The 16,679-nt window shown below is 40.1% G+C and overlaps 1 protein-coding gene across 4 annotated transcripts in view; it reads left to right on the top strand.

The window, feature by feature from the left end:
• AFF2 (ALF transcription elongation factor 2) overlaps positions 1–16,679 on the top strand; it is a 416,447-nt gene that overhangs the window by 389,309 nt on the left and 10,459 nt on the right. For all 4 annotated transcript variants that reach the window (XM_063345683.1, XM_063345680.1, XM_063345681.1 and 1 more), the window contains exons 16-20: positions 1,509–1,645; positions 4,911–4,982; positions 5,343–5,436; positions 8,822–8,871; positions 12,773–12,987. In XM_063345683.1, the coding sequence (XP_063201753.1) occupies positions 1,509–1,645; positions 4,911–4,982; positions 5,343–5,436; positions 8,822–8,871; positions 12,773–12,987 (568 nt within the window). The remainder of the gene's footprint in view (positions 1–1,508; positions 1,646–4,910; positions 4,983–5,342; positions 5,437–8,821; positions 8,872–12,772; positions 12,988–16,679) is intronic.

The raw sequence follows: 16,679 nt of genomic DNA on the forward strand, positions 1-16,679 counted from the left end.
TTAGTTGTCCTATGGAAACAATTGCTTCTGGTTACTTGGTGCTGACATGACAAAGCACACGCAGCATTGAAAGATGTGTTGCAGTGGCTGGAAAGATAATGCATGTGACCTCAAAATGTGTCAGCGAATGTTAATGAGATTTGTGGCAACGCTGTTCCTGAGCTTGTACGGAAAAGAGATTTCTGGTGAAAGGCAGGGCATTTTGTGTCTTATGGGAGCGACCCCACGAAAACCTACCCTTGTCTGGGACGACGGTAAGGAATCGACTAATTTGGATGGGCTGCTGCAGTGGCAACTGACTGTGCCATATGGAAGAGATCTTGGAGACCTGGCTCTGTTCTCAGCTGAGCTGTGATGAGCTCCACTCCACTGGAGTCAGCGGGGAGCAAAGGGCAGGGTCGGATCCCATTTCTGGCTCAAATTGTGTGTCTGTACTAAACCTGCTCGCAGCCAGATTCCTTTTTTTATACCAGAAAAAGTCGTCTTTGGAAGATTTGAAGGAAGGAATTTGAAGAATATGCTGAGAAATGGTCATTGGAATAGAGAGAAAACATTTAGAAATATTATTATTCAAATAATACCTATCAGTTATACCTAATCAATGCACAAGAGCAGAACTTGAAATTAAAGGGATGCAGAGGCGACTAGTTATAAGGATTGCTTAGAAGTAGCCACAAAGGCAAATACACTGTTACCTTGGACCCATACTAAATGTTCCATTTAATATGTTGCTACGATAGGCTTCCATTTTGTGAATGAAAACATACGCAGTTGCATCAAAAATATTTTGATAGAGACATACAAAAATTTTTTTAAATTATTTAAAGTATATTGGATCTCTTATATCAAAAGCCATATTAGTGGAATTCTTACATCCAGCTATCAAAAATTGAAAATGTTAAATACTATTATAAAATACTTACTATAAAAATGTCATATATAATATTCATTACACATAAAAAAAGAAATCAGTATGTCTAAGTCAGTTTAATCACAACCATTATGAGGGCTAAAACCTTTTGCAATAAAATCCTTGTAAAATAAAATATTTAGCAGTGCTATATTTTCTCCTTTTTTTTCCTGCTCTTTCAGTCACCACATAAATGATGAGAGATGGGTTTTTTTGGTCAACAGTTAACACAGAATGTGAAGTCTGACAAGTGGCATAGAGTTGTTACTTAACCCTTGCATGTTGACATTCAAACTTAGTTCATATAGCACGGAGCAATATGGATTTGTTCAAACGTGCTTAGTGTCCCTCATTGCCTGTGTAAATCCATGCATGTCACTGGATGTACATTGACTTTCCTCTGCAGAGCATCTGGCCGTATACTACCTGAAAAGATTTAGTAAAAATATAGAACCTGCCTTAATTTCTGTATGAGTTCATTCTTAACTACCAGCGTTGCTTTGCTTTCATCCTAATGCTAGTATTGCTTTGTATTATGATCTGTCTACCTAGAAATTAAAGCTGAAGGATTTTCTTGATGGTGTCATTCCCGTTTCAGCTGGAGAAGTTTGGCAAAGCAGTGAATTATGCTGATGCTGCCCTCTCCTTCATCGAGTGCGGGAACGCTATGGAGCGAGATCCATTAGAAGCTAAATCTCCGTACACCATGTACTCAGAGACTGTGGAACTCATCAGGTTAATGTCCTTTCTGTGATCATTTTCATAATCTCATTTCAGTCATAATTAGAACCTGCTATGTTTTAAAAAATACCATTTCAACGTATTAATGATTTGTCCAAGGCATCTTCATCTCAGAAGTCATCATAATTAGTTCTTGCCATTTTATTAATGTCATGGAAAATTTATAATTGATGGACACTGCTTTTATAAATTATCCCCTTTAGAGGTTATAATGTGAGTGTTATAATTTGCAATATTCATAAAATTAAAATTGAAATGTAGTGGGTGGAAGTAAAGTATAGTAATTTCACTGTTTGGCAATGACACTTGTCTTTTAAAAGGTGTAGTTTTATAATTCAAAACATTAAAGTGAGTCTATCAGGATTTCTATTACAAATCCTGATTTTAGAGGTTTATAACTTGGCTGTTAAAAAAAAAGCAGAAACTTGGCACATAAGATCATAGGCAGAGAGGAAGCTTTCCGCATGTATTGTATTAAAAAAGTATATTTTTTAATGTTAAAGGAATGTGAACCAGCTGAATTAGTTTTAATACAGTTTTGTAGGCTCGTAGGCTAGAATATGGATGAGAGAGTCTTTACTTACTAATAAAACATCTGAATTATTATTTTAAAATCTGCTACTGTTCTCTATAGCTGTTTCATAGTGTTGCTCAGTAGAAATAATGGTCTCCTGTGTAACTAAGGGCTTGTTTGCTTTACTTGCGCAAATTATCAAAGTGAAATCAAGCAGGATTAAATTTACCTGCAAATAGAACAACTGGATTTTTCCTCTTCACTGTGATGCACCTTTGCTTTCCCCCGTGTATGCCGGGAATATCGCTATTAATGTCAGTGTAATTACTGGCAGTTTACACAAGAGAAAGAAGAGGAGGCAAATCAGGCCCTAAATGCTTGGTTTTTAATATGACAAAGGTGTTTTTTTAACAGGCAGGATTTTAACATGCCAGATTAGCTATTAGGGACTGCCAAAAATAATGCATGTTTTACATTTTGAATAAGTAGGTATTTACATAATAAAATGTATCAAATCTTAAGAAGCTCTTACTCTCAGGTAAATAATATGCCTGTTAAATATTTAAAGAGATGTTTTTACATTCTACACTTCATAAAGAGAAGAAGAAAATCTAAAGAGATTACTCAACAAAAAAATTATGTTCACGCAACACTTAGGATCCAAGTTAAACCCTCAAGAGCAGAGGACTTAGGAAAAGGAGCCACCTACCTCTGCTCCACTGTGCTGAAACTCTTCCTGCACTCTGACAGTGGCCAGCTCAGTACCTTGTGTCCTGAACTACACAGGATAAATTGTATTTAAAGAAATATTCTTTAAAGAAGTGAGTGCTTCTTCATAGGAACCCGCATTTATCTTTATTTTTTTAAGAAAACCGCGTGGCACCATTGAAAATGTTCCTCCGTCTAACAGCCTATCTCTTCAGAAGCAGATGGACCAAAAATCTTTGTTCATTCAAGAGCCCCAACCACTTAAGTCAGAGAATGGCAGCTCTGGGAGTAGCTCACAGATGGGTGGTACCTGCCCTCCCCAGCACACGCGGCCCCGCTCTTCCCAGCGGCTCCTGTATCAGCACAGTCCTGCTGCAGGCTACACGGTAGATAGGCCTGGGCATGGGAGCAGCACCCGAACTGCGTTTGGATTGCTTTTTGAACTGCTTTTGACTATGGGAGAATCTGGAGGACTTCATTGCAATAGAGCTCCAATTTCTAACTAGCTAAAGGCAGGTGAGATTAATTCCACCACCTCCCATCAAAGGTAGATCTTAATTTACCAACTCTTGCATGCAGCTTCTTGTAGGCAGCCAGAGAGAGACTGATTTGCCCATTTCATTGCTGCCAGTGGTCAGACATGGAAAAAAGGTGATTGCCCAGGTGAGCAGCAAGCTGGTACAGGTTCAATAAACTCCATGGACAAATACACAATTCTTGTGGCCTACATGCGTGCTGAATGTACAAACCAAGTATGCGGCTGTGCACGTGCACTTTCTCAATATGGCTTCTAATGTTAACATCATAGATTTTTACTGTGAGATAAGAAATAGAAGGAGATTTTTCTCACTTTTACTCCTCCCTTCGTCAGAGGCACCATTTTCCCCTTTTGCATTAGCTGTGTGTGCCCTGAGTATCTGCATCTATTTGTGAAAGCAAGTGGAGCATCAAAGAGATTGGGAATATCCGATCTGACTGCCAAAGGTGTTTTAAGTTAATCTTAATGCTAAAATCCCTAACACAACACTGAAAATGCCAAAGAGACATATGTCTTGGTGTTTGATCAGATTCGTTGAGTATGACTGGAACAACAATACCAAAGAGCAGGTGAGACGGGACATGGAGGAAGCACATCAGGTGGTGTGCTACAGCTGCAAGCTGGGGGCTGATGACGGGGTGGTGGGAGGAAGGCAGAGCGAGAGCAGCACTGCCTGCCTGCACTCCATTACCTCCTTGTAAATGAGAACTCATCAAGACTGCCTGGATACCTTAAAACTTTCTTACGCAACGCTGAACCCTATTACTTATTCTAACACAAGTACCTGTGAAATTGCATTAGGGCTCAGAACAATGATTTTATGCGATGAATTGATTTTCAAGAGACTAAATGCATAGAATGGAGTGCGCTCAGTTAAAGAAAAAAAAAAAAGAGAGAGGAGGTAGGAATACTCAATCTTTGATCATCCAAATGCTCGACAGCAGCAATTAAATAGAGAGGGAAGACCAAGTACACAAGACTCATAAATTAATGGGCCCAAGAATTTAAAAACCTGTGAACATGACCTTTCCTGTATTTAAAACCATTTTCTATATAAAATATCTTAAAAGCTTTGAAGAAGCATTTAGGAGGATTTTGAAGGTATTATTCAAGTCCAAAGTATTATATGTAAAACCTTATTATATATTACTCTGCTCTTCAGTACATATAGGGCCGAGATCTTAATGCTTCTGTCCAACACTCATCACAAATGTTTGCAGGACTCAGCCTAGATGGCTGGATATAATAGCACTAATATGCCCAAGAATAGTTCACCTTGTCGGCCCAAAAAATGGGTTAGTGATTTACTTTGGCCCTCCAGATTTTAAGTGGCACTTTCTGTTGAATTTTGCATTGATGTCATCTTTACAGAACGATGCAACCGTTAACTGTTGCAGTCGGAGAAGAGTATCTATGTGTGGCTGTTATTTTTCAGTGTCACTAGTATTCCTGGAAACATCTTAACTCTCAATATCTTCTCTCCCCACCTCTCTGACAAGGTATGCAATGAGACTCAAGAATTTCACAGGCTCTTCTGCCACAGAAGGGGACAAGAAATTAGCAGTTTTATGGTAAGTCCCACTGCGACAATGAGAGAAGCGGCTAAAATCTTAAGGAGGACTTTAAAAGTACTGAATTACTTAAGCAGCTTACAGAAGATCATTATTCTTGTTGTCCATTAAACTATTAAAGGATAACTAATGGATTTCTTCAGCAGCTGACTAAACATTTATTCTTCTAATTTATACTCTTATCAAGATGGGATTTTAATGCTTTTGACCATTTTTTTTTCTTTCTCCATTTGCTTATGTTTCAAAACCTAACCTTAGAACAGAAACTGCAAAATATAGGTCAGCTTTTTTTTTTTTTTTTACAGTTTATAGGTTTCTTTAAGCAGTGGAATTAACATAATCCTTTCCTAATTACCACAGCTACCGATGCTTATCACTTCTCTACTTGAGAATGTTTAAACTAAAGAAGGACCATGCTATGAAGTACTCCAGATCTCTGATGGAATATTTTAAGGTAATCTTTATTCTGTTTAATTTATTGATACGAAATGAAATTCATACCAGCACTGAGAGCTCTCACAGGTACAACTGTGTGACTTAAAAGTCCCACATTTAACCTCTCCCCTGGGAAATGTGGGCAGGATGCTGCCAGGGAATGGGGACAGAAGTGATTTGGGGCTTTTTGGATTAGTCACTTGATTCAAAGGACCATACTCAGTACTTGTACTAAAAAAACATTATTCTCAACACCATGTAATGTTTATGCAAGTTTCTGTAAAGGAAACTGTTTCTTTCAAGATTTCAACGTGCAAGTGATTATGAACTGACCCCCAGTGAACCATAATAAAGCAGTTATTTGGGCTTTAGTTAGTTAAATTTAGGTTTTTAATTCAGTGGGATTTGCTGAAGCTTATTGCAGACTCCGAGATTTCTCCTTTTATTTCTGTGGAACTTCAAATTGACTTATCTAAATCTTGAAAGTTTGCCTTTGCCTTGAATCGAGTGCAGATCAGCTGATTGTCATGACTCGGTCAAATGGTGTTTACCCAGTGTAAGAATGACAAGTCCTCACCATTCCTAAATAAAATCTTCCTTCAGCTCTGCCAAGGTTTCGATATTTATATTTTTCTGGTTAATGCTGTTTGAAGCTTACATTAATTCTTGTACTTTATTACTACATATTATTCTATAATTATGGAATTACACTCGTTTGTCAGCACATCAGTCTTTTTTTGTTGTTTTTTTCAGCCCCTGTGAATTTGTTCCAGGCTTTGACGTATTAGTACTGCAAACCAGTAAAGCTTTTAACACTGCAGTTTTAATATTTTCATGTAAATGGTGATAAAATGGTCATTCTGCTGTAGAACTCCAGTACTATCACGCTAGCAACCACCACTTAGTCCTGACTTCCTTGGTGTCCTCTGTGTGTGTGTATCTCTGTAACGACAGTGATGCTACTCCTGATCTTCTGCTTACATTGAGGCTCCGTTGAAGTCCTTAGAGTGCCTCTGTTCTACTCACGGCGTTTTCAGTCAGGGATTTGCACAACAAATGAAATTTGAACTAGACACGTGTTTATAGCCTCGGCATTTTCATTAAGTGTATTCCATCCACTTCAGATTTTATCCAGGATGAATGTAGATTGTGTCTTAAAAAAGGGTTATTAGACAGATCATTTGATAAACTTTTTCTGCAGAGAGTAATGATTTCTTGAAAAAAAAAGAAGAGGGAGGGAATTCTTTCTTCCTTAAAGCCACTTCACTTTCTCTAGCTGTGCAAATAAGGACAATGAAGAACATATTACTACTACTCCTAGCATAAGACCATTGTACTGCATCCGCACAGAAAAAAAGGCTTTTAATGTAAGTGAAAATAAGAGAAAAAAAATTAAAACATAATAAAATGGACAAATGAGGAATGCTGGTTTCAGGCATCCAGTTGAAGCTGAGTATTACAGCTAATGTTGCTGTGCGTATGCTATGGGCACTGTGACTCATTTGCTAGAAGTAGTGTTTGATGTATACAGATTATATGTTCAGGATCTTTTTGTGGTAAAGGCATAGGAGGAGGAAAGAAAAGAATGGGAGCGATTAACTACGTATTAGTTTTGTATTGCTGCACAATGTGCTCTGTGTTCACTAGCAAGAATCTGTAATACAAATGAAATAGATTAACTATTTGAATAGAGTTGTTATTCAAAATTTTGCATAATTTTAACTGTGAAAAGCAGCCCACTGTTTACAGCAGAGCTGGAGAGGAATTTTTTGGCAGAATTTTTTTTTTTATATTTTTCCTCACAAATGCCACTTTGTCTAAATTGAAACCATTTGTGGACAGAACTGTTTCTGATTAGTTTCCAATTAAAAGCTTCAAATTTATATTTTTGACATTTCAAAATTAAAAAAAATAACCATTTAATCATAAAAGTGGTTTTGAAATTTAGAGACAACTTGGAGTAAAATATAACTAAAATGATAAATTTTTAAAATTGAAATCAAACTTTTTAAGATTAGCAAAAGTGGCATCCTTTGATTTCACCTAGAAGTGAAAGTTAGAGGACTATTTTTATGTTTTTGAAACTGTGTTGTCAACGGTCATTGGGGAAAAAATCCAAATATTTTCATTGTCAAATAACTACCTCCAATCGAGATGTAGTCTTAATCTTGACAGCTGTAGTATTTGTCTCCAGATACTGTCAGGAACAATCCCCAGACAGTAGAAACAAACATCAAAGCTGCCTCTTCATCCCTGAAGACTTTTCAGGGGAGTTTAGGATCTCCCTCCTTCTTACATATGAGTGGGTGGCAAAAATACACACTACACGTGCTCTCTAGTGCAAAACACTCCATTTCATGCTCACATCTTTAATGAAACACAGTGGCATGCTGTGTAGGAACAAACAGGCAAGGCCAGTATCATGGTTTGGGCAGTGTTTTCTGCTTTGGTCAATACTGGTTGGCAAGTTGAGCTGTGTTTTAGAAGTAAGGGGTAGGATTTTGCTCCCAGAGTCAGCTGCGTGACCTTGGGCCATGCCCTGGGCTGCGCTGTGTTCCACTGAATCTCTGCGCTTCACATCCAAAATAGCGATTGCAGTAACCAGATGAATCTTGTAACAATGGCAGTAATGCTTTGCAGAGAACTTGTAAAATTTGATTGAATTGTCACTGTGCGTGCTGACTTCTTTGCAAGGGAGCTCAGAGAGATTGTTTTCAGAAAGCACACATAGATAGCTTCAGCCCTGATACTACCACTTTTTATGGGAACTCGGTAAGATACCACCTACTCTGAGCAAGACTGGAAAAATCTGGGCTTTATTGTTGCTGGGCAATCTTTTTGTACAGGGTTGTACAAGGTGCTACACAGACGTGAAAGGCAGAATGAGTAAGCAGGTAAGGAAAGTCAATTTGTGCAAATAAAATACATAAAACCAAGGGCATTAATGCAGATCCTTACTAGAAGTTTTATTTCTACTACTGTCTCAATCCCAAGACACCTTCCCTACCAATTTGGGAGGGATTAATTTCATTCAGGCATCAACCCAAATTATTTCTGTTTCTTATTAAAAGACTGCAGGTCCCCCTAAAGATAAGAAGTCATTTGCATTCTGAAGAACTTACTTTGTAGAATAAGTTTCAGTGGTAATTAAACCGCTTCTTTGTGAGCTACATCTGCTTTTACTGGAACTTTATTGTACTCCCTCTTTCATCAAGTGACTTTCAAGGTACTGGTTGCAACCTACCAATCATCCATCAGCCATTTAATTATGGGACTGACGTGCAGAGGTGTTCTGCTACGTGCACTGTAGCTCGTGCAGGGAAAACAGGGCGTGTTGAACCTTGTGTCATCAGTATTCATGTACTTGTGTCACTTGTATTTACATTTTGGTTTTGTACTTACAGAACTCTTCAAAAGCCTCGCAGGCCCCCTCACCTTGGGGCGGCAATGGAAAGTGAGTATTTTCTGCTGGTACTTCTGTCTAGGAACAAATGGTTCCAAGAGGGGGGGAAGTGTTTTGTGCCTCTAAAGGCAAAGGACAGGCCCTGACTCAGTGGTTTGGGAGCTACAGGTATGTTTCAAATACGTAGCAGGTAGAAAATGTTCTTCTGTGCTACAGAATTGATCTTAGAGCCTTGGGCTTGTGGGGATGAGGGGTTCCCACTGGGCTAAAGGGGAAGGAAGAGCTGAAACACACTTTCATCTTTGTGCAAAGCCTCCTTTGAGTCTCACATCAGCCATGGTGGGTCTGTGCTGAATTCTTTGACGGTTTGCTTCTCAAGCCAAATGAAGGCCATAAAAATATCTGTTAATTAGCTAGCGAGTACCATGTCATTTCAGGAAGCCAAAGTAAAGTTAACCTTCATTGCAATGATTTTTCAATGATTCGTTCAGTAATGAAAGACCAATGAATATTTCATTGATATATGGTAAGTGCTGTTTAATAAAACCGAAGGCATAATAGTGGTGAAAATGTGAAGGCACTTAGTCAACCAATTATCAGTGGCTTTATACTAACGTTAAAACACCCTCACCTCAGATATGAAGTCAGGGTAACGCAGTTATGATCTGCTGTTGAATGAAGGTGCATTGCTGCTGCAACCTTGCCTTTATCTTGCAATGTCTGTTGCCACCTGACACACGTTTCTCCTGCCCCTTTCTCCTGGCCACGCGTACAGATACAGGTAAAACAAAGCAGAGGAACTTTACCATTCTTTTCTTCTTTATCTGAGTAGGTTGAACAGTAGGTGAAAATGGTTATTGCTAATGGTCTCATTCTAGTGGTTCATAAGAAGAAATGACTATTAGACACTCCAAGGAAATAAAGTAATAAAGCTGTAGAAGGGGTTGGAGTTCAGCGAAAAAGAATTGAAGTTTTCAAACAGACTTTGTTCTGAATCAGTGCAAAACCAAAAATTCCAACATTTTGCTTGAAGGAAATATTGTCTTAGGTAATTCAAGATACTTTGGGGTGTATATACGTGTGTATGTATATACACATCAAATACACAAAATTATTTTGAATATATGTGTGTATATAGATATTTAAGTATAGATTATAACACAAATCTAAGTGATGAAATAGAAAATCACTTTAAATAAAAACCAAAAAGCTATTTTAACATTGGAAAAGCAGCTACTAAATTAAATTATTCAATATGTGCCAGTTTTTCAAGGCACATTTTTTTTAAATGTCAGTGAAACCTTGTATTTCAATAAAAATACAGTAAGGTTTACATAAAGTTTTAGTGCCAAAATAGACCACTGGAGCATTACACCTCCTTTGTTCCTTAAGAAGTGGCTTATACCTAAAAATTTCACGGAGTGGAAGTTATTCTTTTATTCCTGTCCTATAACAGACCCCTATGAAGGGTGTGCTCTGCAGGTGATGACATCTCCCTTGCTATTTAAAGAAGCTGATTAGGTGCCCAGGATTTAGAATCCATGGGCTTTGACTGGAGAAGAAGATTTTTGTCCAGCCACAACGTAGGCAGCAGAGACACAGCATTCAGGTCAGCATCGCTTCTAATAACACCCGACTGATCGGTCTCTTCCCACTAACTTTGGAGATAAGGCAGTAAAGCTCTGAAAGTGCACATCTCTGTCTTTTATTCAGAGAAGGAAGCACTTGGCGTGTAAGAATAACTGAATATGACAAGGCCTTGTTGTAACGGTGTTATTATGTCACCGGTGACCGAACACACAAAGACCACAGTCCACACTCAACTCTTCTGTCCCCTCTGTCTGGAGTCTCAGAAGAAAAGCTCTCCAGCTGGCTGAGAGTTGCTGTATATCTCAGGTGTCTACCGGTGGCCCCAAGGATTGTCACGGGCCTGGTGCTACCACTGGCAGCATGTGCTCTGCCTTCCCCAGGGCTACTCACTCTACAGTTTCCTCTTATTCCCCTGCAAATTTGCACCAGATGGGAAGATAAGTCACACACCACAGAGGAGAGACCAAACACCATCAGGGTATGGCACCACTGGAGATGGATCAGCAGCCTAGTTCAGAATAGGGAGACAGCAGGGTATTCTTAAATCTTTTTTTGAACAAAGTAAAACTTATCTATTGCCACGAAGTGTAGTCTGCTCAGGATCTCAAACCTTCAAAAATCTCAGCTTGGCTTCGTGGAATTTTTGGCCACTGTTGCTTGAAAGGGTTGTGAACCTCTACAAAGTTGGCCTGAGTTCCAGGCTGGCAATGAAACAAATTTTCCCTGGTTTCATTACAGAAGTGTTTCCCACCTCTAGCGACAGAAAGCACAAAATAGAGAGATTTAATAGACTCACCACAGTAATAATGGCTGTGCACAACAGGGTAAATCCAATGAACAATGTGCTTTATTTGGCAGAAGTGCGTCAGCTTGTTGTAAGTGGCTCTAACAAAATAGTCCTGGTCTCCTCAGATACTTATGATTTTTAACTGCTCACAGACCTAATCTAGTGTAGTTCAGCTCTTCTGTGCATTAAAGACACCATGGCATGTCAAGTAACCAGGATGTTTTGAGACTTAAAAATAAAGCATTTGTGCCATAGGATATGCTTAAGCTGTAACACATAAGCTGTGTAAAAAGCTGCTGGCTGCTGAATTAATGTGGTTTCTAGCTCTGGAAGAAGAATGTATCACAGGAGCCTGTTGCTGAGCACAGGTACTAGCAGGGCACTGCTGGAAAATCTGCAGCAAAAGCTGTTGCCATAAATGCCTTTCAGCCCAAGGCTGTGCCATGGTGGCCCTTTGTCCTACAGCACCTGCAGGGTGTCAGCACAGCAGGTCTCTGCCCACGCCCCACGTTCAGGACCCCTGATGGTGGCTTGTAAAGCCAAGCAGAGAAGCCATTCTGTCCTGGGGTTTGGGTCAGGCCCGTAATGAGTCTGAGTGAGCTTGATGCTGTTGCACAGCATGAGGCATCAGTGGCCGTCTGTCAAGAGAGGGGTTGCAACATCCCCGTCCAGCAAGTTTTGGTGTCTTTGCTTCATGCAGAGAGTGCTGGGAGCGTCTTGGCCCTGCATTTCAAGTGTATTCCACAGCAAATCGAATGCATTTGTTTAGGTAAGTGGTTCCAAATGGGGGCAAGAGAAGAGGTTTTTGGAACCCTTAATCTTGTTCACTGAAACAGATTTTCAAAGAGAATAGCTGTATGTGAGCGTTCAGTGCAGCACAGCTCTAAACATGAGCTTGCTGTGCTGACCTCCGCACTGCCTGCAGCCAGCAGGTGATGCCTAATTGCTGGTGTTAGAATTAAAGGAAAATCTATATTAGAACATTAGTGCTGCACTAAGTAGGTAACTTAAAACACAGCTCCGTACAAAACTGCGCAGATGAACTATAGGCAATTAGAAACAAATCTCCATAGCCAGTCTTGAAGAATCCTATAGAGATATTCATAATCCTGCAGTACCCTCAGCTCCTAATACTGCTCTGCAGGGTGCTTTTAAGACTTGCACTTTACTTATTGTGGTGACTGTATTTGGAGCAAACTGTCATTGTGGTTTCCACAAAATGCTTTGATAATAAGCCAGTATTGCACATTGAGTGTTTTCTAACTGCCATTGCAGCTTCTGGCAGCAGGTAGAAAAATCATTACAGCTATAAGATACTTCTTTCTCTGAAAGATTGCTCTATTTTTATGATAGATTTTTTTTTTTTTTTAAATAACAGGTTCATTTGTAGTGAGAATTAAATCCCTTTTTATTTTCAATCATTCACAGTTTATAAGATCTCCTTTCTCATAAAACCAGGAGATACTACTGCACATTCTCCCCTGACTGGGGTGCAGAGTTAATTTTTCGAGTGCGTTTAGGATGGCAATGAAGTGGTGTGTGTAAGGGAACTTACTCTCCCTTTACTTCTCACAGGAGCACAGAAACACCATCGCCCATGTCCCTGAGCCCGTCCCCTGTCAGCTCTGCTGGAAGCAGCGCAGGTACCACCGGCTCCTCCTTGGCGGGAACCATCACCATCCCTCAGCGCATCCACCACATGGCTGCCAGCCACGTCAACATCACCAACAACGTCCTGCGGAGCTACGAGCACTGGGACATGGCTGACAAGCTGACTAAGGAGAACAAAGGTGCCCCGCTCGGCTTCTTCCTTGTCCCCTTTGGCTCACAAGCTTTAGCTTGCTTTCTGTTCTCGTAGGCGTTGTTGGGAATTGGACCCAGAACCATCGCATCTACGAGCACAACTGTGACAGCTTGAGCAAACAGACCAAATCTGCTTGCTGGTCACTGTAGCCAATGCGGATCTTCTCTTGTCAAGCACAGAGGGGGGATGTGTAACACACGCTGAACATGGGGTTATCAGAGCAGCTGGCAAATAATTTAGTGAACATGAGCCCCAAGTGATGAGAGCTTTTGAGTCTGCAAATTCGTTCACAGTTTCAGCTTCTTATAGAGCACCGAGGTTATTTTCATACTGCTCTGTCAACCGGTTTAAGACTATTAAAATCCTAGCTAGGATAATAAGCAAACCTTAGATTTTATGTTTATGCAGGGAGTCCGATTAGGAGATGTCCACTGAAAGCCATGACCTTGACTCTCCTAGGGTTGGATTGCAAATCTGCTTGTTTATTCCTAACAACATAATGTAAGTCTTTACCACAGTCGTTTCAAAGGAGTTTTGGCAAGCAGTTTGTGACTGGGTTATATCGAGTCCAGTGGAGTGGCTGAGATGTAACTAAAGGACAAATTTGGCCTATTGTTGGCCAGCCGCGAACTTCCCCATGATAATGTAATTATTCAGATTCCAGCTTTGGGCTTACACAAATCATTGACAAAGCTTTCTTTGACACTAGAGATGCAGAGCCTAACTGGGAAATATTCTCATCATGAATTGGCTCATTCTCTTAAATTATACTGAGATTTCAGATGGCTGACTTTTCCTGACAAATGTGCTCGCTGTATGCAGTTTGAGCTTACTCCCATTAATGTCAGTGGCAAATTTCCACTGATTTAGAGAAACTAAGCTTGAGATTTATAGAGTTTTATGTCTGAATGGTGGGTCGTAATGATCTATCCCTGGATGAGGAACAATAATAGAAGTTCTGTCCGGTCCTCCCCACTGCTTCTTGTCTTTGTTCGCATTGGTTAATTTAGTAGCAGTGCAGTCATTTTGGATTTTTTCCATAGCTGCATCCATTTTCACAAAATGTGAAAGTGATTCCCTGTCAAATGTACTGCAGAATGTTACAGTGGGAATGCAGAAGGATGCTCTGATAGGAGAAAGAGATGGCGATAATCTTGTAATTAGCCCTGTGTGTTGTGGAGTTGTTAAATGTTCTACTTGGTATTGAATCAAAATAGCTCAGGCATTCAGCCAGCAGACAGCAAATGTACCCAGCCACTGCTGTTATCAGTCCTAGAGCTGGATGAGAAAAAACCTGCTGACTCTCTTTCTGCATTTCCCTCCCTGCACACTTCTTTGTTCTCTTTTTGATTTACGATCAAATAAACCCAATTCTGCAAAGCCGTATAGGAATAATCTTTATTCAGATGAGCAGTCCCTTTGACTTTAGTGGGACTGGATGCATGAATAAGGCTTTCTCAAATGAGCAAGACATCTAGGGTTGTGCCCTGTTCTTTCATATCTTGTTTCACAAACTGCAGCCATGTTACAGGGAATGGAAAGTTCGTGTTACTTCAAATTTCATTTAAGTATTATAAACCATGGGAGAGAGACCAGAGTTTCATAGTGCTATACCGTGTCTGTCTTTACATTTCGTCTGGAAAGATACCTCATTTCTAATTAAATGCTCAATTTAAAGTTGCATGCTTAAACACAATTAACTGCAATTTGAAAAATTCATGGTGTAACAAAAAAGTGTATAAGAACTGCTGTGGTACTCTGCAGGTCTTCGTTATGTCACATGATGGATTCCATTTACAGAAGGATTTTATTTAAGACAGTTTGACAGGAGAAATGTTGCAGTGTTTCATGGAACTTAGCTGTAATTATTTTAGTAGATGTCATCGGCATCTCTCAAATAATTCAAAACACCTATATCTTGCTGGCCGGGACAGGACTCATCCCCTTCCCCCTAGCTATCTCTAATCCACCTTTGCCAACTGGACCGGCCGTTGCAGTGCCCAAGCTCTGGCACACTGGCGTGTGGACTGAGTTTGAAAATGCTGAATGACAGCAAGCAGGGTAGGTGCAAACCCCAGACTCTGCCTTGAGTCCCAGGTAAAGGACAGATCTCTTGGCCTCTCTCTTAGGCATCTGGGCATCATAAAGAATGAGATTTACACGCCCCCCCCCCCCCCCTTTGAAACAAAAATAGTCTCAAAAAACCAAACAAACACAAAGCCAGAAAGAAACACACATTTAAGATAAACATGAATTTTCTTTTTTTTTTTTAAAAAAAGATCCAGTCACTATTTTCTTTCTTTTTTTTTTTTTTTTTGTGGTCAGCTCTCATTGTTTCTCTTCTGAATCACAGGGTGTGTCTTGCCCAAGAACATGATGTCCCTGATGAGCTAATAGAGATGGGTATAAAAATGTGTCCCCATCGTTGTAATGTCTAATAGCCTTTACCTATGAGTCTTACTACTGTCATAGATGTTTCTTAGGTCATGCCCATGCAGAGACAAGAGATTTCTTCCACGTTGTAGGATCTGTGCAGCCTCCCCTTGTCCACGGCTGTCAGCTTAGGTTTTGTGCTCCTCTGAGTATGCCTGTGCGCTCCCAGTTTGGACTTGACTCATGTCCAGCTGGCTCAGAGCAGGAGACAGAAGCCTTTCTTGTCAGCCTGACAAAAGATGTGCCATTGAAATGAAAAGGCATAGCAAGAGGGAGAACAGCAGAACTGTGACCCACCAAGCTGAGCTGGTTTGAAAAGGAAAGCGGGAACTGTGTACCTCTGGTTGAATTTCCCCTGGTCAGTAGAGTTTAGAGTGTGTGGGAGAATAGATGGGAGTGTGTCATGAACTCTGCATATATAGCGGGCCAGGCTAAACTGTGGACTTCCCAAAGCCAACCCCATGGACTGGTTTGTGTTGGATCACCTAGAGAGTTGTTCACCATTTATAACATCAGACTCTCAGCTGACTTTGCAGAATCAGGTAATTTTTTTAAGCTTCTAACGATAGCAGCACTTTTTCTCTACAGTAGAAAACTATCAGCTCTGTAGTGACAAAGGCCTGTTCTTTCATGTATAAGTTTAATAAGTGGCTTCAGTGCTTGTAGCTTTTTCAAGAAATGTTAAACTGAAATTAGGCCTTAAGGTGAATTCTCAGTGTTTAAAGCAATTACTATTTATCTGAAACTAGAGTGAGATCTCTAGAATGCAAGCAAGACAGTGCATTATTTCACTTCCAAATGTATTGATTTTACACTGGAAGAGGGGAATAAACGACAGTGGAAGGAAGATTAAAAGTAACTGCTGGCTGCAGCATCTTAACGCAACTGGTGATAGCCCTAAGCTTTCATTATGCTTGCCTCCAGCCAAATCACTTTGTGCTGTGATACTGCTGTAGCTCCCAAGCTGACCAGGGTCAGGCTGTCAATACTTGGATAGAAGACCTCAAAGCAGCACTTACTTGCTGAGGAAAGTACTGATAATGATTTTGTACCCATCATCTGCTCTCCCGAACTGCAGCCAATACAGTGTTAGCTGGCTGAGTGCCGCACTCCGGATTTTAGATAGGGTGAGAATGTAAAGGCTCGGCCACCAGTTGTTGTGGTTGTCGGTTGTTATCTGAGCTCTGAGGGGCTTTAACTGAGAGCGGGCTCACACTTGCCTAAATATAGTTTAAGTGTTGTATA

This window comes from Chroicocephalus ridibundus, chromosome 9, assembly GCF_963924245.1.
Source record: "Chroicocephalus ridibundus chromosome 9, bChrRid1.1, whole genome shotgun sequence".
NCBI classification, from domain to species: domain Eukaryota; kingdom Metazoa; phylum Chordata; class Aves; order Charadriiformes; family Laridae; genus Chroicocephalus; species Chroicocephalus ridibundus.